This window comes from Schistocerca nitens, chromosome 5 (assembly GCF_023898315.1).
Source record: "Schistocerca nitens isolate TAMUIC-IGC-003100 chromosome 5, iqSchNite1.1, whole genome shotgun sequence".
Lineage (NCBI taxonomy): Eukaryota > Metazoa > Arthropoda > Insecta > Orthoptera > Acrididae > Schistocerca > Schistocerca nitens.
In genome coordinates this window covers 174,160,033-174,185,849 of record NC_064618.1, presented here as the reverse complement: position 1 = coordinate 174,185,849, position 25,817 = coordinate 174,160,033, and the positions used below count along the sequence as shown (strand labels likewise).

At 42.1% G+C, this 25,817-nt stretch overlaps 1 protein-coding gene across 1 annotated transcript in view; it reads left to right on the top strand.

Moving 5' to 3' along the window:
• The window catches only part of LOC126260327 (serine/arginine repetitive matrix protein 1-like), a 42,456-nt gene extending 32,842 nt beyond the window's left edge, over positions 1–9,614 (top strand). The window contains exon 2 of the mRNA XM_049957652.1: positions 9,099–9,614. Within this exon, the coding sequence (XP_049813609.1) occupies positions 9,099–9,614 (516 nt within the window). The remainder of the gene's footprint in view (positions 1–9,098) is intronic.
• Positions 9,615–25,817: the final 16,203 nt, after the last annotated feature.

Here is a 25,817-nt window from a genome sequence, read left to right as displayed (position 1 = left end):
TTCCGTTCTACTTTTTCTAATTGTCCGATACGTGTATTCCCTAGGATTAGTGTGGTCTCTGCTGCATATAGTGCCTCGGGGAGCACCACCGTGTCGTAATGGCGTAATTTGGCTTTTTGTGAGATAGACTTCTTGTTGTAATGATTCCACACTACTTTGTATGCCTTGTCCAGTTTAGTCTTTCTTTCTTCGTTTGAGTCTCTGTTATGTCCACTCATTTGTAGTGTTTCACCGAGGTATTTGAAGTTTGCCGTTTTGTAAATCGTGCCATACTTTGTGTTCAGAGATGAGAGTTTCTTTGTGCTCATAAACTGTGTCTTTTCGTAAGAGATCTGTACTCCAGTTTTGGAAGCGATTTCGTGCAGTTTTTCAATCGCGTCTTTTGTTTCCTTTATACCTTTCGTGACAATCGCCAAATCGTCTGCAAAAGCCAGGCATTTAATCTCTAGGTTTCCTAAGGTTATCCCCTGTTGTGGTGTTTCCCACTCTTTTATGACCTTATCTAACACCAGATTGAAAAGGAGAGGTGAGAGGCCATCGCCATGTCGGACACCTGTGCGAATTTCAAAGGGCTCTGATCGTTCCCCACAGAACTTTACTTTGGAGGTCGTGTTGGTTAAGGTTTGCTCTATGATATCTCGTGTTTTGTTGTCTACTTTGTATTCTGCTAGAATTTTGAAGAGAGTTTTCCGGTCGATAGAGTCGTACGCCTTTTTGAAGTCAACAAAGGTAATGATCAGGTTCTGTTTGTGTTGTAAAATCATTTTCAGGTTCCAAATTTGTTCAGCACAAGACCGCCCTTTACGGAAGCCTGCTTGGTATTCCCCAATCAAGTGGTTGGTCTGGCATTCTAGTCTGTTTAGTAAAGCTTTAGAGAGGATCTTGTATGTGACCGGTAGTAGGGATATTCCTCTGTAGTTGTTCGGGTCAGTCTTGTCACCTTTTTTGTGTAGTGGGTGTATCATGGCAGTTTTCCAGTCGTCAGGAATTTTCATAGTCTTCCAGATGTCTTCCAAGATCCTGTGGATGTCTTTGGTGGGTTCTGGGTCTTGTATCTTCCAGACTTCCGCGATGATGCCATCTTCTCCTGGTGCTCTACGATTCTTGAGTGACTTGATTATTTCTTTAACTTCTTCTAGAGTTGGAGGTTCACTATCTGGATTGTATGTGCTCGTTTCTGTCATCATTTCTTCCATAGGGGTATCCGTATTGAGCAGTTTTTCAAAGTACTTTGCCAGAATGTCACAATTGTTTTTGGTATTGGTTTCTAGGGTTCCATCCGGTCTTCTGAAGCACAAGTTTGGTGGTTGATATCCAGTCATATTTTCTCTGAACGTTCTGTAGAAGTTTCTTGTATTGTTCTTCATGAAGTTCGATTCGATCTCTGTCAGTCGCCGTTTGTCATACTGTCGTTTTTCACTGCGAATGATTTTGCTTGATTGCTTCTGTGTTTTCAAGAAGTTCGTCCAATTCTCTTGGGATTTACGGCTATTAAATTTTTTCCTTGCACTGATTCGTTGGTCAATAGCTTGGTCACATGTGTGGTTCCACCAACGGTGTTTCCGTGTGCGTGGTGCTTGTGCTAGTTTCATGGCCTCTCGGATTCTTCGTGAAAGTTGTGTCCAGTCTGTCGTTTTCTCCATTTTAATTTTGTGTAATATTTGTGTCTGGTTTAAAGTAACGTATTCTGGATCTGGTCTAATAATTTTGTTCTTCTGGAGCTTTTTCTTGGGCAAAAGACGAATCCTCATCTGTAGTAGGTGGTGGTCTGAGTCGAAGTAGCCTTTACGGGTGTCTATGTTCAAAATTTCTTTTTGTGAGTCTTTCTGGACTATTACGTGGTCGATTTGTAGTTCTTGCTTTCCGCTGGGGAATTTTCATGTGGTAAGTTTTCGTGTTGGTTTCTTGAATTTTGTTGACATAATGGCGAGGTCGTGGCTTTTGCAAAAGTCTATCAGATGTTTTCCGTTTTAGTTGGTGTCCTTGTGTGGAGTATGTTTTCCTGTGATATGTCTGTATTTCTTTTCCGAGTTTAGCGTTGAAGTCTCCCAGTATTATTTTGACTCTATGTGCAGGATATATATATATATATATATATATATATATATATATATATATATATATATATATATATATATATATATTAATAAAGTACGTTTAGGGAAACAAATGAAAATCGGACGGGACATACTTGGGACGACTGTATGGAGGATGATCGAATGACAGTGATTGTTACAGATCGTTACGGAAACACTGTTACAGATTTCACAGAACACGTGTATGGTCTGGCATTATCATGCTGACTGAGAGGCCACTCAATTGGAGACACGTTTTATGGGGTAGGAACTCGATTACAGCACAATGTTTCTCACATACCGACATGGTTACGTTACACTCCGCCATATTACACGCCACAACTTGCAGCCGTCCAGAGGGAGAGGTTTGCAGCTTGCATCAGCGAAGTAGGGAGATCGACCGAGTAATATGCAGGTCGTGTCATACGTCAAATTCGAAGGCTTCGCTTTTCAGCGTGACCTTGTAAAATCGTTTGTGACATTTCCATTGGAACATGTTTCAGTCATTAAGTACTATGATCTGATACTCAGTAGAACTACTAAACTATGTTTATAGATTATTTTTTTAGTCGTTCCAGGCAAATGCTGGGATGGTTCCTGTGGAATGGATATTGCTATGGAATAGGCATGGCCAAAGTCCTTCCCCATTCTTTCGTAAACCCAGCTTGTTCTCCGTCTCTAATGGCCGCGCTGACGGTGGTTAAATTTTAATATCCCTCTTTTCAATTGTTTCCGCTCTGGATTCTGGTGGCTTCAATACTGAAAGGTGTTTAGGAAATAAAACTGTTATGTATAAAGAAATCATTTTTGTTGCAGAAAACCTTTAATTTGATCTTATGTGAGTATAAACTTGAATTTGTCCATCCGCTCATCTAGTCTGTCAAAGAATCTGACACCTTTGTGTTTTATTTAACAGATGCCTTTTTCACTTATTCTGCATATTTGTATACTACGAGATTTAAGGAGTCATCTTCATATAGTAAGTTTGCTGTATAGATTTTTAACACGATCGTACAGTATCTTTTCCTGAACGCACCGAATGTTGTCAGCAAAAAACTTATTATTTCTTGAAGCAGGTTTTATTTTTTTCCCTTGTTTCCTGTAAAGCTTTAAGGATTTCACAAGTGCACTTATTGGAACAATATTCCTCATTTAAGTACTACCATGTACAACATAAGGGAAATGAAATTCTCCCAGAAAACACTAGCCACTACAAGCAACAACCCCGTTTTAATTCATCATAATCTTTAATGCATCATAATATTGTGCATATTCTAAACAGAAATTTACAGCTGGGACATTTTTTTCCGGAAAATAGCTTTTTCACTGGTATAGTATTTATTTTTCAGTGGCTTATGCTCCTCATTGAGAGTGAGCAAATAAATAGAGAAACAGTGAAGTTCCAAAGAGACATTTTCCCAAAAAATTCCGTGAATAGTTTGTTGCTACCTATAAGCAATTCCAAAAACAAAATCTGTGTGACAACAGTATATAAGATTTTAAGTCATACTGTAAATATCCTACAGCGTATTCATCAGTTGTAGCTGTTTCAGCAGCAACGTATTTGCAACAGTGTGTTGACAATGGTGCAATTTATTGGTAACTGGAAAAATGAAAATAATGTATGTAAATCTGGTTACCGAATAATTTATCATAGACTTACAAAGAATAAACGTAAACATTTTAGACACTAACGTGCAAATTAGCTACGTATATCACTTGGAAAATATGTCTCTCATTGAAAAGAACTACGTATCGCAAAACAGGAAGACGGCGGTATGTAAGTTGCAGAATTAAATATCTATATTCAGTAAGTTTCCTTCCGGTATGTAACGGACAGTTCTGCTCGCACTTACCTACTTCCCTTTTCCAAACACAAATTGCAGGTCGATTTGCCGCTGTAATTATATACATAGATATATATGACGGAAGTAAATTATGACCCTGCTTGGACAACGCGTTTTTGTCGAAGAAGAACTAACCTCCCCATAACGAACAACGCTCAAAACTTCTCTTGTGGCGCCTGATAACGAAGCTGCACGTATTTCTCCGTTAACGCATTCATTCTTACGTCATGAATCTTTGTTGTAACTTGGTGGGCATATTTGAATGTTGTCTGTCTTGTCTATTAATTTTACGTGTTGAAGGTCACAGACAACTGAGTGATCAAAAACTAGATGACCGAGTGTTTTGGAAGCTACCTCTTTCGTGGGTGGATTATACTTCCTTAAATTTTTTCCAATGAAACTGCTTTTGCTAGTGGTCAACAGAATCGTCCCATTAAACGACGATGCGATGTATTGATTTAAGCACTGATAAAATCATTTTACTGTACACACCATAAAAAAGGTTTGTCGAAACTAGAAACTATTACTTTTATCAGCTACCTAAGCAACAATACGTAATCATCTACAATTATCGGGTTAGGAGTTGAGCAGGTGACTGTTTGGGGGGACGACCAAACAATGTTAAACAGAAAACTCTATAAAAACAATGTACAACAGAAAACTGTAGAGAACTTTATTATGTAGGCTCGGACCCAATCAAAAGTCCCCTTTCACAGATTTCCGCTTTCCTGCAGCATTATGACACAAACATACTGTTATGAATTGCTTCGTTTTCCGGTAGCGATACAAAAAAGTATCCCTTGTTTCCTGAAAGCTTTCTAGTGTATGCAGAAGTTTCACCTATTCTGTTAATGTGAAGTATTTCCGGAAGCTTTGATGATTTTGTGCAATTTATATACATAAAGAGGAAATCATTTTCCTGTATGCTTACGGTTGGGAACATTTTATCTATCATGATACTGAAACAGGTATTTTAACATTAGTCGAAATTGCTGAATACAAATTTATCACAAAAATATCGTTCAATGTGTTTCACTCTTCTGTGTTTGCCGGCCGCGGTGGTCGTGCGGTTCTAGCGCTGCAGTCTGGAACCGCGGGACTGCTACGGTCGCAGGTTCGAATCCTGCCTCGGGCATGGATGTGTGTGATGTCCTTAGTTTAGTTAGGTTTAAGTAGTTCTAAGTTCTAGGGGACTGAAGACCTAAGATGTTAAGTCCCATAGTGCTCAGAGCCATTTGAACCATTTCTTCTGTGTTTTTTATTAAACGTAGAATATCGAAAGAACGAAATCTGTGCACCAAGAAGGTGAGTTAAGAGCAACATATATAAAATCAATAAAAATAATGGTTTATAAAATAATGACTGGAAATCACATAACTCAGTTGCACTATTGGACGTCACCTGAGTGTCGTTAAAATTACATAGTTGCATAAAATATTCTCTTCCTCGGCCATCTCGTTGTATAAAAGATATACGAACATTATTATACATAAAAACACAAAGGACCTTCTAAGTGATCTCGAACTATTGTAAGGACGCAATGTACAGTGTTGCTGGGAAAGTATGGCTCTGTAGATGGCTTGCTGTGAGGATTCTAAGGCGTATGGTAGACTACGAATTAATGATGATCACGTGTATCATGAAATCTTAAGCTTTTCGTCAGTAACGGCTGGTTTAAAGACTTGATCAAATACGTCACTCTAAAAAAGTTAATCACAACACCCAGAGATTAAACAGAACGAATGTCATAGAGGAGGTAAATTCACCACTAGGGTATTCTTTGTTATCGCAGTTAATGAATGAGCTGTTTAAGCGTGGTCGTGCATCCCACTGAAGATAATGTACATCCTGGACGTTCGTAAACCGGTACGACCGAGAGCTAGCGACAAAAATTCAAGCTTCTTTGTTCTGTGATCGTCAGTTGGAATTGCCAGTGGTAGTTGACATCGCACATATCGCTGGACAGTATTTCTATCACATGCTAAACAAACGTTTTGCTAGTTCAAAGCTTATCCCGTAATTGATAATTCTTTTGATAAACATCAGCCAAAAGATATACGACATTCCATTTTACTCAAAAGGTTTTAAGGCTTATTTAAACGCAAGTGAATTATAAGAGATTACAAGTGGATTTGTAACTACATTGCAAAGACTGCAGAACAGTCGAAAATGTAGCTAGTAGAAGATTAAAGACAAACGGTTCCATCTGCTGTCAAAGTGGAGGGTACGCAACTTGAATGTCGACATAACTGTAGCATATTCTAACAGTGATTCCTAATCGTGGCAAAGTTACTGCATGAACTTTACTTTGAAGTTCATTCCCGTCATCGCACTAATCTTATTTCGCACCTAGCAAACGGTAGTTGTTTCCATATTTGAAGAACTGGTTATTATGTGGAGAAATAAATGGAGAAAAAAACTAAACAAAGTTTGGACAGTCCCATAATTAGATCATTCGGAGCCAGGTCGTTTCCTCCTGAGCAGTTTAAATAGTTGAAAAGTCTTATGACTATAACAAGCTGATTTACCGAGTGATTGTGTTTAGAAATGGTGAGTCCTTAATCGCCAGTGGAATTCCATGTCGTTTTTCTCGTACCTCAATAATTTATTAATGTGAAAATGCCAAATTGTACCTCAATTTTGAGGCTAAGTTAAAACTTAAGTCCTCACATAACTCTCTGAGTAAGTCAATTCAAAGATCGGCAGAAGGTATGGGCATATCTCCTCCGATAGAACCATGCCTAGTAAAATTGTACTGTATTTAAACAAACGTTTGGACTGAGCATTTCTTTTACACTTAGTTTTACGATATAGCCACTTCTGTACAAACTAATAAAGTCCGTGCCACTCAATGAACACTCGCTCATTTAATATCACAATAGCAACGCACTTCTTTCCATTTATAAAAGACATTTATACATACTATGTCAGTTTGGGTGCCCATGGTGAGTGCTGGTCCCATCCACAGAGAGTCGGGTAGTGTACTTATTTGTATCGAAATCCTTTTTGCACTTATCCCTATCCATGCTAGTATTATATGAGTGAAAGGAAAACTGTTTCACTGCAGCGCTTTGGTAAAGTATCTAATGAAAAGTATCTAATTAAAACCCTGGTCGCTAGGAGTTGTATATGTGTATTCGGTACTGAGAGACTACTGGGACTTCCTTTCGCACTGATATGTTTCGTAACTGGAGGTGACTCTCCGTCGCAAAACCGCACCTCCTTCACGCTTTTCAGGCATATTGAGGTATCTTTGCGCCATACGTAAGCCAGGTTTACGTTTTACCTGTTTCTGAATAAATGATTGTCTGTATAGTAAGGAGGACAAATTTCAACAGCGACTGAAACTGGCGGCTTATCTAGAAACAATATGGATTCTGAATTTGATACTTTTTATTGTGCCATTCAATAGTGCCATTCAGGCATAGGCTTATCATCAGATGGAACTGCCAGAAGGACGATCTTTTATTGATTATATGCACCTAACCACAAGTATAGTGTTGCTGACGATAGTAACGGATATGTAGGCATTAATGAACTGCCTACGAAACGAAGAGATCTTATGCTTTAGGATAGATACATTGCGATGTCTCGTGGTATCCATGACAAATTCGTTTCGGCAGGGTACATTTTAGCCGGATTAAAACTATGGAAATGAATTTTTCAGACAAACATTTAGAATTTTTCATGGATACCATGAAACAGTGCAATATCGGTGACTTAAAGCATAACGATCTTTTGGTTTCAGAAAAGATTCGTTATCATATGCCTAACTTACTGTTATTTCCCCTGGCACTAACGATCCTGCCTACCCCTATATTAAAAAGTAAAGTTCTTGTAACACATTCTTGCGATGATGAGCTTGCAGTAAGTTATACAGTAAGTCGTAACAAGCTGAAAAAGTGGCCGACCGCGTACATAACCTACTAAAAAGCCATTATATTTTTAATGTAATTAGAGAAATTATTGATCTCCATCGTAATCTCATGTACGTCCATCACCTTTCCAGGCATATTAATTTTTTTACGCCATTGAATTCTATTGGCTAGCTCATTCTTAGAAAAGCGTTACCTTTTTCGTTTATGTTTAAAAAAATTTTTTTGTTCTTTCACTTTGTCAGATTGAGAACGTTCGGACCCTAATATCTGAAACGAATCCTGAATTTTTGTAAGATAACACTGACTTGCATCCGCAAACGGGGGAAAGGGGGTGCCAAGAGGAGGCAGTTGGCTGTTGCGCTCACCGCCCCCCGCCCCGTTTCCCTGGAATAAGGAATACAGATTTCTTTATTGAAAACAGAAATGTTGTACAGTGCTAGAAATCAGTGGATATCCACCGTTTTCCTGTAGTATGATAAGTTTTTTGTACAATCCATAAATTTCAGTTTTTGTGGCACGACACATCTCGAAACCAATCAACGCAGTTTAGTCTCGTATCTGCCCTCCACCCCCTCTCCGCCCGACGTTAACAACTAGCGCGACTCACCATGTATATTGCGACTTCACTTGAAACTTCAGGGCTAACATGCCGTGTTCGATGCATAAACTTTATGCTAACATTTCATCTCCGACTTCGGGACGCATCATCAGAGGTATGCCGGCTTTACCACTCGTCTCCCGCAGTCGGAGATGGAAACTTACAATGGCCCATAAGTCCATAAGATTCATCTCATCAGGTAAAGCAGCTTCATATCTCTCCCAATCAGCAATGAAACGTTAGGAGAATGTTTTATACATCGACCATGGAATTATGATGTGAATATAGTAGTGGTCGTGAGAGCTTGTATGATACATTGCAACTGTACTTTTATTTATTTATTTTTAGGATGAGAAATTTTAGGGCCTTCGTCATAGTCGCCTGTACCTCTCTCATATTTCTGGGCTAAACCAAGGTGCTTTTTATGCCTATCTGCTAGGCCATTTTTTTTACTTTATTAAAATTTTTGTCTCTTTTTGTCAGGATCGAGAACTTCTGAACACTTGTATCTGTTTTGAAAATATGCGAAGCGGATCCCTAATTTTCTTTTGTGCATTTGTAGCTTACATAACTCACCGTCTATCCTGCGATTGTGAAGGAGAAGGAGCTAAGATGTTAGAATGAGTGTTGCGAAAGATATTGGTCCCCGCGTTGAGAACGCGTTTGCGAATCGCCTTTGAGAAGCACGTACGCTTCGCAGCGGCTGCGCCGCGCGGCGCCGCGGCGGTCCGCTCGCGTGCGTGGTCGCCGGCTTTCTGCCGGCCGGGCAGCGCAGCGCCGGAGCGCCGCCGCCCCCGGCCCCGCCGCCGCCGCCACCGCCCGCGCCGCCCCCGCGCGCGCGACGCGCCTCCCCACCTCTCCGCCACCCCTCCGGCGCCCGCCGCCGCCGCCGCCACCCCCTCTCCCCTACCCGGCGGCGCCCCCTGCCACCCAGCGGCGCTCGGCTGCGTCCGCCACCCCCGGCTCGGGCGCGTTCGGCACCCTTCGGCGCCCCCGGACCACAGCGGCGCGACGCCGAGCGCCAGAGTGGTGGCAGTCGCGGAACAGTGAGCAGCAGCACAGCCGGCGCACCGCACCTCCGCGACCGACGGCCAACTGCGCATCACCTCAGCCGCACAACTCCACACCGCCCCCCGCTCTCTCTCTCACGTTCGTACACACGTTCACTGAAACACCTGCTGCGACGATGACGCCGGTGCGGTCGGCCGTGCAGTGAGGAAGCGACCGCAGCTGCCGCCGTTAGCGTGGGCGCCCGACTCGTGCCACGGTTTCTCGCCCGCCCGCTACACCCGAGGCGCGCGCAGCCCAGACAGAGCGAGCAGCAGCAGGCAGCAGCCGCCGCACAGTAGCCGACCGGAGCCGGAGCGAGGCCAGGCGGAGGCGCGTGTTCTGTTCGCGAGTAGCTCTATGCCTGCAGCCAGCCTGCTGCCCTACCTGCCGGTGACGCTGAGCTCGCGCTCCCCGACCGTTCCCATGCTGGCCATGTCGACGCTCATGATGCCGGCGGGCCCCGCCGCCGCCGCCACGGTGCCGCTGCCGCCGGTGGCGCCGCACCAGCCCGTGTCGCAGCCCAAGTTCCCCGCCGAGCCCAACGGCAAGCTGCCGCCCCCGCTCAACCACGCGACGGCCGCCGCCGCCGCCGCAGCCGCCGCCGCGGCCGCCGCCTCCGCGTCGTCCGCCGCGTCGGCCAACAAGTCAGGTAAGCCGCGATCCGCACCTGCGGCCACGTGCCGAGCCCTTCCGACGTCGCCGACGCCACGGCCCCAGCCAGCGATAATCGAATATCGATAGCGCCCTCGCGCCGACGCTGCTCTCGTAATTAATACCACTAATAACTAGCCACTACTGCCAATAAGTTTCGTAGCTGACTCGTTTTTTCTTTCATCCACATAAACTTCCCTTTCATCCACACGAACTTTGGTGTGTGTTGCCATATTGCTCTGTAATCGCATCCTCGTCCGCTTTTCATCCTGTGGCAATACTATTTACTTTTAAAAGTAGTCCCTTAGCACGGCGCAAGAACGCAGACTGATGATGTCAGAATGTAGCAATGCGCTGCTCGTATACACCTGCTCATAATTTTTCAGGCGTGTAGGCCTATCTACCTGTTAATCAATTCTTGCATTTTTTGCGACATATTTGACGTTACTACTGCAACTAACACCGATAGAAGCTAGCCACATTAACTTTTAGTCTAGTGATTCGTATGTTTCATCACTGTGCTCACAGTCACAAGACCGTTTTTCGATCTCTGGCGATACTATTTACTTCCATAAGTGGTTCCTTAATGTGGGGCAAGAACGCAGATTAATGTTATCAGAATATAACAGTACACTACTCATACACGATTCTCGTAATTTTTCACACTCTTATTTACCTCTTAGTCATTGCAAGCACTTCTGTGACCTGACGTTACTCTTGCAATTAGTACCAGTAATACATGAACTTTACTTTATCCACTTCCTTTACTGATTCGTATGTATTACCACTTTGCTCTATAGTCACAAGATCGTTTTTCGGTCTTTACCGATACTATTTACCCTTGTAAGTAGTCTCCTAACACAGTTCAGGAGAGCAAAGCAGATTAATAATACGCAAACGAAACAGTACGCTGTTCGCACTCACCAGCTATTACTTTTTCAGACGTCTCGTCTTACCCTTCATCTATATCAACTTCTCAAGCCTCACTTTCTCAAATGCTTCGAGTACGTTATCACATTGCTCTATAGTAACACTGTCATTTGTCTGTCTCTGGTGATACTATTTACAAGTAGTACATTAACATGGCGCAAGAGCTCGTAATTTTCCACATTCCTATTTACCTCTTAGTCATTGCATGCACTTTTGTGACGTACTTGACGTTACTCTTGCAATTAATACCAGTAATACATGAACTTTCCTATATCCACTTCCTTTACTGAGTCCTATCTATTATCGCTTTGCTCTATAGTCAAGTCACAAGATCGTTTTTCGGTCTTTGCCGATACCATTTACCCTTGTAGGTAGCCTCCTAACACAGCTCAGGGTAGCAAACCAGATAAATAATACGAAAACGGAACAGTACGCTATTCGCACCCACCAGTACTTTTTCAGACGTCTCGTCTTACCTTTCATCTATATCAACTTCCCAAGGCTCACTTTCTCAAATTCTTCGCGTACGTTATCACACTGCTCTATAGTAACACGGTCATCCGTTTATCTGTCTCTGGTGATACTATTTACAAGTAGTTCATTAACATGGCGCAAGAGCACAAACTAGACTAATAACACCAGAAGGTAGCAATGCACTATTCGTACATACCTGGTGCGTATTTAGCTCTTAGTGAACGCACTCATTTTTTGCGACGCGGTTAACTCGACGTTACGTTTCAATTAATATCGATACTAGCTGACCACGTGAACTTTCCACTGGCCCTTTTGTCCATTGATTTGTGTGTCTTAGCACTTTGCTCTAAAATGACAAGATCGTTTTCCGGTCTCCCGCGGTAACATTTACGAGACGCTCATTAACATAGCCCAAGAAAGTTAAGTAGATTAATGATACCTGAATCGAACAATACAGTCTTCGTAGCCACAAACTCTTAGTTTTTCAGACATCTCGTCTTGCCTCTCAGTCACATGAACCTTGCAATGCTTGTTTTGTCCGACGCTTCGAGCATATCATCATAGTGCTATATTGTAACATGGTCATCGTCTTATCTGTTTCTGGCGACTCTATTTAGTTCTGTAGATAAATCATTAACATGGCGCAAGACCACAAATTATACTACTAATACAAGAATATACAATACCGTATTGGTACACGCCTGCTCATAGATTTCCAGGTGCATGTTTACCTCTTAGCCAATGCAAGCGTTTTTGCGATGTAATTGACGTCACTTGCTTTTATAGTCGGTGGTAGTTGGCCACATTAACTTTCCAATGCTCATATTGTCTAGTGATTCGTGTTCGTTATCACTTTTGTCTTTCGTCAGAAGATCGTTTTTCGGTCTCTGCCGATACGATGTACTTTTGTAAGTGGTTCTTTAACACGGCATAATAACGCGAAGTACATTAATAATACCGGAACTTAACAACAGACTATTCGTACACACCAGCTCTTAGTTTTTCAGACAGCTTATTTTTCCTTTCATTCATGTGAACTATTCAATGCTCTTTCAGCCTGGTGTTTCTTGTGTGTTACCGCGCTGTTCTGTAGTCCTGTTTTCGGTCTATGTATATGCTATTAATTTTGATAAGTAGTAACTAGGCCTATATCGGAATGAAACAATGGACTGCTCATATTCTCTCACCTCCGATTGACTTTCTAGTAAATAAATGGATTTTTGCGACATGCTTAATCAACTCGACGCTACTCTTGTAGTTAACATCCGTCTCGTCAAATGACCCAAGAACGGAAAGTGGTCTAATAATACGGAAATGTAACGATTCACTACGCACCTGCTAATAATGCAGTTTTTCTCCCGCCCATTTATCTGTGAATCTTGTACGCGTTACTAGAACACGTATAGTCAAAACTACGTCGGTCCTATAATTAATACTGGTAATAACTAGCCATTAATGGCAATCTGTTTCACATCCAACTCTTTTTGTCGTTAATTCAGGTATAATTACCTATACTTGTCTGTTACTGATTTGCTCTGTAGTCACAAGATCTCTCTCGTTTCACGTCGCTTACTGACACTGATTACTTTTTCAAGTTCCTTTTTACCGAAATCTTTAGCAATATTCACGTGTTCTTGTGTGGTGTAGTTCAATAATCCGAATATAAGACAACTCATTTCGCATCTGCTCATACTTTAACATCTGACCGTTAATCTGTAACTGAGTAAGTGCGTTTTTGGATTATGTTTAGAAGAGTCAAAGTTTTTCCTGTAGGTAGTACCGGTTATAATAAATGCCAATGAGTTTCGTAACCGACTCATTCTTCCTGTTACACTCGTGAAGTTTCCAGTACACGTTTTGTCTCATATCCTGTGTACATGATTAATTTTGCTATGTAGTATTAATATCATCCTTTTCCCGTACTCTAGCGCCACTGTTATCTTTACAAGTACTTTCATAACAAAATACATCTACCTATGACTAACAACGCTCTCGTGTCGTCAATCGATGGAACAACGCTACGTAGTTGAATAATACGAGACTGTAAAAATACGCTACCCACCTGCTCGTAGTTTACACCACACTTATCTTTCAGACATATGTGTATTTTTACTACACGTTTAAGAGACTGTTTTTTCAACACCACTGACGTGTTCTGTGTAGTTATCGAATAAAAACTATTAGATGGTGAACTTGCCGTGGCAGGTAGTTAAAACAAAGGAAACTAGAATGCTAACAATTACCTACCAGCTTTTAGAATCTCCTCGCTAATGGCACGACCAACTATCTTGTTTCGAAGTGATTTACTGATACAAAATGAAGACGAACGCCAAGTAGTTCAGTACTCCAGAATTACAAAATTTTCACTCATGATTTATTATATTAGGGCATTCTTGGTTTTTCGGTGTATGACGATCAATTTTCAATTTCATTAATGTCTAAATCTATTGTTGTATTAGCGTTTTTTACAGAAAATAATACACGTCAATCTCTCTGTATCTGCAGCTAGATCGTGTAACTGTTGAATAATTCAACAATACAAGAGTGCAGTACGTTTTTCACTCGTATTCTTACAGTACATTATTAGCTGCATTCTTTTCCAACTTTATCTGCATACTGAACAGCTGTGCGTTTTGGAAACTGTTCTCCGGCTAGTAGGCATGGCGAATTTCTTACACAATAAATCGTCATGCTATAAATAAAACTAATAACCTTAGATTAATAGCCATCGTCTTGCCCTATTTCGTAATTAGGCTGTAAAGGACACATAGCTGCGAGATACATCGCTTTTTTACAGTCTTGTAACAAGACATAAGGATAAAAAGTTTTAATTAGTAAAGTGGGATTTCGTTGGTGTGATCGTACGGTAATCGGTTGCGTTTTAATGTCTTACAGGATTATTCTGTTCCAGGCACTTGTATTAGTACAAAAAGTGTCATTTCTAGCCATTTTTCAGGAAATAATAACATGAAAAACTCGCCACACTTCGTAATTGAATTGCGCGATTACATACCACAATGTAGTGTAGTGCATCTAACGGAAGTTATTCTCACGGTAGATAAGCCACCGATATTTCGTGCTATTGTACCGTTGAAATATGGTAGAAGGACGTAATTTCAACGTTGCTGTGCGAAGTACCATTGTCTGAAGTTCCGCGTTACACTATAGGTTGTAAGAGTTTCTGTGCAGTTTCGTGACGCAGAAGACCCTGTTGTTTTTGGTAATAGTGTCAACTCTACTATGTAACTGTATATGACGAAATGTACACGGTGTTCTTGATATACAAATTAATTTAGACGCGATGCCATTGTAATAGCTACTGTGTTACTTTCTTTTCAGAAATAATATCTTAGCGACTCTGTTTTTCCTGTAGTTCACCTCACTCTAACGAGTGCGAAGTACAGCTCGTGGTCTCGCGGTAGCGTTCTCGCTTCCCGAGCACGGGGTCCCGGGTTCGATTCCCGGCGGGGTCAGGGATTTTCTCTGCCTCGTGATGACTGGGTGTTGTGTGTTGTCCTTAGGTTGGTTAGGTATAAGTAGTTCTAAGTTCTAGGGGACTGATAACCATAGCTGGGCAATACGATAATCCGTAGTTACAGCAAGGTGTTTGCTCGTGAGGGCACTTGTGCACTGTGCCAGTCTCTTCCGCTCTGTTTTTCGGGAAATTGCCGAACTAAGTACGAGAAGATCCCTCTAATTACATACATTTCATATTATTATAAACATTAACAGACGATAAACAGTGCAGTGAGGTTTTCACTAGTGAATAACTACACACACACACACACACACACACACACACCTAAATGAAGACTTTTACATCTCACTGAGAATGTAAGCATGATGGTAAAACGACTGATAACATTTGCGTCAAAGCTGATTCTGCGTGATACATTTTTCGATAGCGCAGAGGCATTCCTGAATTAATACAAGCGAACCTTGAGCACACATAATTGCCGAACATGTGTAACTATGCATCTTGTAAGTATCTGCAACTGTTCTTCACGTGACCCTTTCCATATTATAAATTTATGGTGAATGTAGTCTCTGTAACTCTTAATCAAGTACACCATTAGTCGGTGGTTTCAGTTCCACTCTAATCTGTGAGACGATTCACGCGTTTTCGGGACGCCTAAAATCATTTCAGAACCGATTACACGAAGCCTGTAGCTGCAGTTGGATAACATTTTACTCATCAAATCGCGAATTACGTTCACTGAACACACAATCGTAGATCGTTAGTTACTTTACTTTTGATTTTGCTTTTCTGCAGTCTTTCGTGACAGTGTGGCAATTCAGCTGAACTGACCACTATTTAGACATTTGCACGAACAGTGGAACGATTTTTATCATTTATAAAAATAGTCATCAGAATTTGTCTCTTTACCCCAGATACAAATGAGAAAAGTTATCCTGTAGCAGCAACAGAGACCTAATACATTCCTAGTTGCCTATGGACACCAATGTTACCCATTTTATTAAGTTTCGAATTACATATACAACCATACACACTTTTTACCAAGATGCACCATACATGGGGTGGTCAGAAACAATCTGAAAAGCTTGTAAGTGTGTTCCAGCGTAAGCTGTACTGAGAAAGGGAAAATATTCGATACGTGGCGCCGTTTCAGAGTAAATTAGCGTTGAAGTTAGTCAACCAGGCCGTGGGGCGCGCAAATTCAGGCTGCCCGCCAGAGACGGTGTCACCAAACGTGTTTTCCATTTGGTCTCTTAAAACCGAACAAGAGGGCTGTACAGAAATTGGACATGGGGCGGTAGTAAGTGTTGTGGATTGGCAGGAGCCAACCCACGGAGTTTGAAGGAAGCCGAAAGGCACGCGTTTAAGCTCACGCAGGCTGCCGCGAGGTGTGGAACAGGACAAGGAATTTAGACTTCAGAAAAAAGGTGGTACTTGGTGGAATACTTAACTTTAATCCATTAATGTTGAACGTAGCTCTTGTCTGTACATTATTCACAATATCAATAGTAACTGAATAATGGCGCCTTGCTAGGTCGTAGCAAATGACGTAGCTGAAGGCTATGCTAACTATCGTCTAGGGAAATGAGAGCGTATTTTGTCAGTGAACCATCGCTAGCAAATTCGGTTATACAACTGGGGCGAGTGCTAGGAAGTCTCTCTAGACCTGCCGTGTGGCGGCGCTCGGTCTGCAATCACTGATAGTGGCGACAGGTGGGTCCGACGTATACTAACGGACCGCGGCCGATTTAAAGGCTACCACCTAGCAAGTGTGGTGTCTGGCGGTGACACCACAGTAAGGATGGAACCCGAGCCAAAGGCTGAGCAGTGTCGTGCGCTGTCATCAATGCTATGAGTACAACTGCGAATTATGTCTGACGGGTGCTTGAATTTGCGCGCGCTACGGCCTGATTGGCTAGCTTCACTGTTAATTAACTCGGAGATGGCGCATCGTATCGGAGTTTTTTCTTAACAAATATTTCCCACCACAACCTTCCATGAAACGCCCTTACAAGCTTTTCAGACTGTCTTTCGCCGTCCTGTATACTTTACTTACTTATGTGCACCTTGGCCGAATGTAATGACTCTTCGCCAGCACTAACTATTCACGGCGTTTACTTTATAGCCTCTCTCTCAGTTGCCAGTATGCTGTGATAGTTGGCCGAGAGATCTGCCTGTGTAGAGTTGAGGCTCGGTTTCGTAACTTGGGGGCGTCTTTGGAGTGACAGATGTAGGGGACGGCCCAAAGTTTGGTCCTCGACGAACATGCGCGGTTGTTTACGGTTTCAATAAAGTCGCTTCGTGTACTGTTGTCAGTGATTTATTCCTTCCCCCCTCGTATTTGAACTGGGTGCCGTTCCAGCTTGTTATAAATAGTTGCCGCTCTGTGAGGAAGTTTTATATTACTTGCCGCTGGCTCTCGGCAAAAGTTTTGAAATCAATACGCAAAAAATCTTCCTACGAGGGTAGCTCCTCACGCCGTTGTCACCTTTTCACGATGTCAGAAGGTGACAGACGACGAACTGTACAGCTGCTCATGTTTTTTGTCGTATTTCTTACAGGAAAGCCCCGATCTGACGATTAAGTTCTTACCTAAAGAGGGAAATCTGGGAAAACGACGTACATATGAATGACCCTGGATTGTTCATACAATGCACGACGCAAAAAGGACACAGTGGTGAATGAAACATTCCGAAAGCTGTCATGTGACGTCAAGTTGCAGTCTTCCGCTGCCAGTCACTAAGAATTTAGAGTGCTTTCGTACCGAAAATCAAGTGCCTCACTAAATGAATGAAGAGGAGAGGGGTAGTTGCATCTCAGTGGCACGTCGGAAACGGAATCACTGGAGACAACGCCCAAATTCAACTATGTAAGATACTATTTTATTTATTTTAAACGGTATCACTCTGTTTGCGAGACAACCATAACGTGTTTCGGTCTTCAGTGGCCGTCTTGAGATACTTGCAGTAGAGAAAAGAAAAGTTTATATTAAGACCTGAAACAAGTACTTTCACTAGGACTACTTGTGAGCTTAGTACAGTGCTATTAACATGTAAATGGTTGATAACTACTGGCGAAATTTAGTTAAAAAGTGTTCTTGCGTTGAGAACTAAATATAAAATCGGAAATTATCGGGAATTATTATGCACATACAACCAAGTGTACGTTTCCGTTCCTACTCTTTGCACTAGATGCAATCGACTTCTGTAAGACTATCTTAAATCGTAAAGGCCACGAAATATGACAAATATTGGAATGATGTTTCAATCAGTTATTCATAAAATACGAAATTAGAATACAGGTCGTTGAAACAGTAAAGTCTATTTAAAACAGAGTAAGGTCAATAGAGTAAGAGAGACCAGAGTACCAATCCTTACGGCATATTTTTCGGTGCCTGACAGCGCTACACTTTAAGTTGCTAGGTATTTTCTCCACTTCACATGAGCTTAGGAGAGTCGACTCAGAAAAGACGTCCAGAGTAGTTCCTTTTTGCAGCTCTCTGGCACTCTTCCTCTGGCTGCGAGATGTTTACATTAGCGAAGTAGAAGAAATGAAATAAACTTCTCAGTGATCAAAATGGATGTGAAACTAACGCTATTTGAATATTTGTGACAATTTACGTAGCTAAGGTAGTCGCTCCTTCATATATGTTCCAGCTGATTATGGGGCCTTCCTACGAACGACTGCCGCATTTTACCGCCTGGGCCGCGTCTGCACTTCCTCTTACGCAGCCAACGTAAATACCTCTTATGCTGAAGAAGTGTGCCACAGAGCTGCAACATGGATCTACCCTGGTCTTGCACTCCTTGTCGTCTCACCTAAGATTACGTACAGTCGCGTAAACACCTAGCTACCCGATGTGCAGCGCGGACAGGCACGAAAAATGTATCGTAAATATTGGTAATCTGTCTCTTTCACTGTAAGGACCTCACTCTGCTTTAAATAGGTTTCAAAGTTTTAACGACCTGTATTCCACTTTCATGCTTCATGAATAACTGAAATAGTGTTTGTCGCATTTTACGATTGAAAATTGTCTTATACAGGACGCGCGTATATAGCGCAGAGAGTAAGGAAGGAAAATAACACTGTGTTGTATGAATGCAGACTGCTTTAGCTGCCCCTGCCTCAAAGATTTTATGCAACCAGCAACGCCTTCAAAATCTATGGACGAGATTTCCATATTCTCCCACACACTACGCGCGCACTATTAGTTCTACGGAAGAAAAATGAACTTTTTTGTAGAACATTTAATGCAGTTATATTTTGTACTGAGACTGGTTTTCGCTGGAGACTATGGTTTTCGAGTTATCAAGAAAAACGCGTTTAAAGGTGACTTTTCTAGGTTTCCTTGAATAACTGGAAAAATAGGGCCTCTAGCGTAAGCGTATCTCAGCACAGAATTTAACCGCAGTAAATTTCCGACAAAAATATCCTGTTCGTTTTTTATGACAGACGAATAGTTTGAGCATAGAGAGCGAGAGAATACGAAAATCTTTTGTGGGGTATTTGAACGCTTTGTTAGTTCCTTAAGACCCATGGGTAGTGGCAACTGAATCACCTTGTAAAATTCCGTGATTTTCTATTTTACGTTTAGCTGACAGCCCACGAACATTTGTTCACCAAATGCCACCCATAGGTACGGAGCATATGCGTGTTAATAGCCCTATTCGAAGCTCAGAAACAGATCTATCGGAAATAATTGTACTTGTGTCAGATCTTATTACAAACTTTCCTTTTCTCCGTTGTAGCACATGAAGATGGCCTTTTAAGGCCAAAACCGTTCATCATTGAATCAAAAGGAAAGTGTTTGTATCAAAAATAAGAAACTACCTTACAGAGGCGACTTCAGGCGTTGGCTCTATTGATACCAATGTCGTGTCATTGAGTTGCTCATGCCATTTTCCGCTTCATGAGGCACTTGAGTTTCGCTATGAAAGAACTCAAATTTTTCTCAGTGACTGGCAACCTTGAGGACAAGTGACAGTTTTTGCGAATATTTTGGCCACCACTGTTTGTTTTCCGCATTGTTTTAGGTGCTCAACATGTGCAACGATTTTGAGGAGCGAAACGTCACTACAGCAGAGAGAACACGTGCGTGAACGCAACGACAGCAAATTTCTTCACTGAGTTGCCTATGTGTAGGCGAGTACTAATCCGGTGCGAGAAATCGGAGCGGATGTTTCGTCTACACGTTCTGACACGCCTGCCCCCTAGTGGCTCGGTCTGCAACTACGATCCGGCACGTATTACAGATCGAAACATGGTGAGACGCTCTATCCACTGATATGTGTAACTTCCCTGTATGTCTTGTAGTTTCCGCGCAGTAGCCTTCAGGAACCTCAGAGGTACTTGCAAATAACCGTGCATTGTCGCTTTCTTGGAGGTAGAACGACCTTACGAGATTTCCGCTTCATTCCTGCGCTGGTAGTTCATTATTGCCGTTTTGTTTCGAATAGTTGGCTTCCTGCACTGTTTGCTTGTCGCGTGCGCTAACAGGTCGGCGCGCCATCTCTTGGAATAGCTAAGGCAGGCAGCCGCATACGATACGCTGTTTAAACGCAGGCGATTGCGAGCAGGGAACGGCCAATTGAGATCTCTGATAACAAGTAGTCGCTATTAATTTTATCTCTCCTCCGTTGTAATTCTCCCTTTCTCCGTAGTTCGGTGACTGCTGAGATCTCAACTTGAGGGAACCGTTAAATTATTAAAGGCGATAGCTGCAGACCAAGTTCGCGTTGTCGCAACGACAGCGTTAAGAAGCCGCGCATTTCCGTCTCAACGGACTTATTCGGCCGCCAGCTGAACAGTTATCCTTTGCGATGGAACTGTGAACTATCTGGCCAGTAACATATTATCTCGCCTTTTTAACTTAACATTAACGTATAAATAATTAACTACTGAAATCACACACACACACACACACACACACACACACACACACACACACACACACACCTGGAAAGAAGGTAATTACTGTCACCGAAAAAAGACTTTGTTTTCCTTGTAACTCAGCATTCTGAAAACTAAGATTCCAGCCAAGAATGTCCTTTATCACCTACTTTATTGAGCATCATTCTTTACTCGATCATATACTTTGCTCTGCAGTATAATAAGTAAGCCGGCCGCGGTGGTCTAGCGGTTTTAGGCGCTCAGTCAGGAACCGCGCGACTGCTACGGTCGCAGGTTCGAATCCTGCCTCGGGCATGGATGTGTGTGATGTCCTTAGGTTAGTTAGGTTTAAGTAGTTCTAAGTTCTAGGGGACTTATGACCACAGATGTTGAGTCCCATAGTGCTCAGAGCCATTTGAACCATTTTTTGTAATAAGTAACTATGAAACATGAACTTTCTGTTCGCAGATGTCCAAACAGTTATAACAGAATCAGAAGGCGATTTACAAAAGACGACCTACAGACTATGTTTGGTAACAAAAAAGTGTGATTTTGGAATGTCTACACCTAAGACACACCATAAATATTTCAGAAGGGCACTGTTCTAAATAAGAGGCCAGCTTTTTTAAGAGATTAATGTATTTAAATACCTTATTTATAGTTTAATTTCACAAATCCAGTAACATTACCTCCAGTATCAAGCCATTCTTAGATGGAAAATCTAGCGTCCATTATACAATATTAGAACCATGACAGTCCCCATAATTCTTTATGGAGTAATGTCGAGCACCGACCCAAAAAAATGAAGAATCCAGGCAGCAAAAATGATAGATCTAAAATGAAGGTGAGTATTTGTAATGAAAGTACTACAAGAAATTGAAGCACACCAAACAATGTGGTTAGATCATATTGATAGAGTGGCCAACAATGCATAATCCAAAAAAGGACAGTCAAATGAAAAAAGTAAACCGTTCATTATCTGCAAATTAATTGCCATACCTGTTAATACATTTATGCCACTCTGAGACAAGACGGTCAATGCCTTTAGGGAACCATGTTTGCTGTTTCTTGCGGAACCATGATGGCACCCAGGTGTGCGCCTCTTCGTCCGAACCAAATCGATGTTCACAAAGATTTCTTCAGAGCTATAATAACATGAAAATCACGTGGGGAGCGACCAAAACTTTATGAAGGATGTGTAAGGGCTTCCTAGCGAAATTTATGCAGCGTGCGCAAGCTCAGGTGTTGCCAAGGTTGTTTCGAGTGCGCAGCAGAATTATCGCTGTGAACCATTTAACATCACACAGTCCAGATCTCTCACTACAATGTTTCAAAATGTTTAGAGACCTGAAGGAGGCATTTGTGGCAGTCAATTTGCTTCGAACGAACAGGTGCAATCCTGCACGCCTGAGTACAATCATGCTTCGGCAGGCAACAGCAAACATTTTTGCGTAAAGGCACTGACCGTCTCATCTCACAGTGGGACAAAGATATTAACAATTACGGTGATTAATTTTGAAGTAATAAATAGTTTACTTACATTTTTGCGGCTATCTCCTTTTCATTTGACTTCCCCTTGTATAATTACGAAGCCACAGGAAGACGTAGTAGAGGAAGAATACGAAAAAGATGGAAAGAACAATTCTGAGATCCCTGAAGCTGGAACAGTTTTCGTAATCTTTAATGTTGATCATGATGAAGACGATAATGAATACCGCACAGCCATAACACGGTTCCTATATTTTGCTGTTTTGACGACATAACGTTAGGTAGCATTTTTTTAACTTGTTTTATTCATCATGGTACTTTCCCTTATTACTCTAGTGGCCAATGAAATTATGTTACATTCGGATTACACTGCTACTAATCATTTTCAAGTCTCCGCTTGAACAGTAGTGTGTGTTGTAATCACTGTTCTATTAACAAAATACTAACGCAGAGTTGCATAATGAAAAAATAAAAACTCGGGAAACGTTTGTAACTGGAACGAGAAAGGTTGGGCGACTGATATTATAGTCACGCTGGCCAACCAAGCGCGTTATTTCTAGAAGTGAAATGCAATGAGCGCATGCCATCATTGGCTTGGAGACCCCATCCGGGGAAGTTCGGCCGCCGAGAGCAAGCCTTATTTCAGTCGATGACACGTTGGGCGACTTGGGCAGCGGTGATGAGAGTGAAATGATGATGAGGACAGCACAACACCCAGTCCCCGAGCAGAGAAAATCTCCCACCCGGTCGAGAATCTAACCCGGGCCCACTTGCATTGGAGGCGAGCACGTTACCACCCAGCTTAAGCAGGCGGACCTTTCTAGAAATATGTAACCAGAAATTGCCGGAGTGCTCCTTTGTGGAGAACAACTCAGTTACTTTCGAATGAGCAACGGAATCAACAAGAAAGTGTTTTAGTACTCCCCAGAGAGGCTGTAGTATTTGGGCGGAGGAATGACCGGCCGGTCTGTCACCTTTATCTAGGTTATCGCAGACCAGATAGCTTATGGGAAAGGCGAGAATAGCTCAATTCTAAAAAGTCTGCATATGATTTTCTGACGATATTAGCGCCCAGTCCAACGTGAACCCATTGGGATTAACTATTAGTCGTGAAATCTGAAAAATACACTCACGAAAATGGGAAATGTTGCACCAAGAGACAGCACTCTAATATTTACAAAGCTTGGTGTAGATTTTCATTAATTAACGGGTGCTAAATTCGTCACTGGAGTCCACCTACGACATCAGTTTCAGGAATGAACCCCATGTGGAAAAACACACCCCTCTATTCGTTATAGCACAGGCACCGACAGCCTCCTAACGTCATCTTACGGAATTCCTTTCTGTGAAGATTTCTGACTGCGTGATGACAGATGAAGTGACTAAGGAGACCATCCAAGAAGCTATATGTCCCTGAAAGCGTGACCTGCAGTGCGAGATGTTTTATTGTCCCCCTAGCTATTCCATCCAATTGTCACACTGGTAATGAAGAACTTAACACCAGAGAACATCGTTCTTGCCACATATTCCTTCAGACAGTTAACGAATCAGTCCTGTTGTCATGTACTGCACTTATCCTCTCCATAAATTCAGCAGTTTGAGAGGTATAAGCCGCGCGGAATTAGCCGAGCGGTCGAAGGCGCTGCAGTCGTGGACAGTGCGGAGGTTCGAGTCCACCCTCGGGCATGGATGTGTGTGTGTGTCCTTAGGATAATTTAGGTTAAATAGTGTGTAAGCTTAGGGACTGATGACCTTAGCAATTAAGTCACATAGGATTTCACACACATTTGAACATTTTTGAGAGGTATAAGTCTCGTGAATCGCCGATTTTTACAATCTTTCACCAACTCGTCTACAGAAACGTTAACGTCGATCGGACCACCACAGACAATAGCTGAACACTATAGTATTTTATCAACTTACCATTTGGATGTAACTCGACACTATGGTAGTCTCTGTTGCCTTTGGAGTGGTGTCAGCGGTAAACTAAGTATGTCAGCTCTACGTCTCAACACAGCTTCCAGTAACCTATTCCCAGCGGTTCCTGGTGGTTCTTCTTGGTGGTTCTCTGCCCGTAAAACTCGCCTCGATTTCAGCAGTTTATACTCGTCAGACGAATTATTCTTCCTTCCTTTCGTGGTGTAGCCCTTCTGGAAGGACATCTGCTTGCGACACTGCTCACATGAGTCAATCTCGTCGCAATCAGTTGTGTAATCAATGCCCTATAGCCTACTGGCTGTGCGATATTGAGGTTAGGTGCTATGTCCCTCATGATAACGATTCTCAATGCACGAAAAGTGGCGTTAAGGTGCATGTTGTGCTACGATCTCCTCCTGAAAAGTTCAGCAAGGTCAATCAAACCTACTAATCATTATGCACTCACACCATTCCTCTCCCGTAGAAACTGATTTTCTTTGTACTGCGAATAAGCCGCATAATGACGAAATTTAAATCAACACACACGACAGGGATGCAAATACTGGAGTATAGGTTTAATAGCGTTCCATCAAGATGATCATCTTCAACACTTTCCACTTCCAGTCGCCTTCAATTAGTTCCGTACTTCGCCGATATTCTTCTCCCAACTGCAAATGCCAGACGGGTCTGGGTTCTAAAGGCTTCCAGTAGCGTTGTACATTCTATTCGCGTTGCCATCGAATGTAAATAAACTACTAAATAATACAGGGTGTAAGGGTATAAGTGCAGGGATTTCTGTTGGTGACTGAGGACGGTGCAATGAACAATATTACATTAGTATTTACGTCATTTGTGGACTTATTGCTATTACAAATCGTATATTTTTGGGTTGGTTAGTACCTCCGAGTCCATGTGGCAAGTGAATAATGCTTATTTTCCCCTGTGCAGCAGATTAGGTGTTGAATGTGGGCACGTCGCCTCAAAACGGTCAATCTACACGGACAAGCGTGGATCACTCAGTGCTGCAATTGCAGCTGTGCAGAAAACATCCGGTTGTAAATTACGTGACGTTGTTGCGGGAAGACGATTAGACGCAGAGGAAAAAGAACCAACACACTGATATGTGTACATATAAAACTACCACGTATAAAAATATCTCCTCTTGTACCCGTAACGCAGTTTGTATGAACGTTTCCCGCATGATAGAAAAATAGTGCGTGCGAACCTCATAAAAATTCAGTTAGAATATTATGTGTAGTAGATGAAGACGTCTACCACTGTCGGAGACGAAGTAACAGGAAACATCCCTGGAATTATCCAGTAATACCTCATTAGACTAGCAGTACATTATTGTATTACCAATGCATGATTTTACACGTGCAATTTTACACAGGCTAATGAAGACGTCTCAGGTTATTAGGAACAGCACTTACACATACTAAAGGCATCAGATACTATCTACTGTCCTTAAAGTTTCTCAGATTTGTTTGGTACAATGGTATTTTAAATACATATTTCCGTAGACAATGCGTTTCACGAACA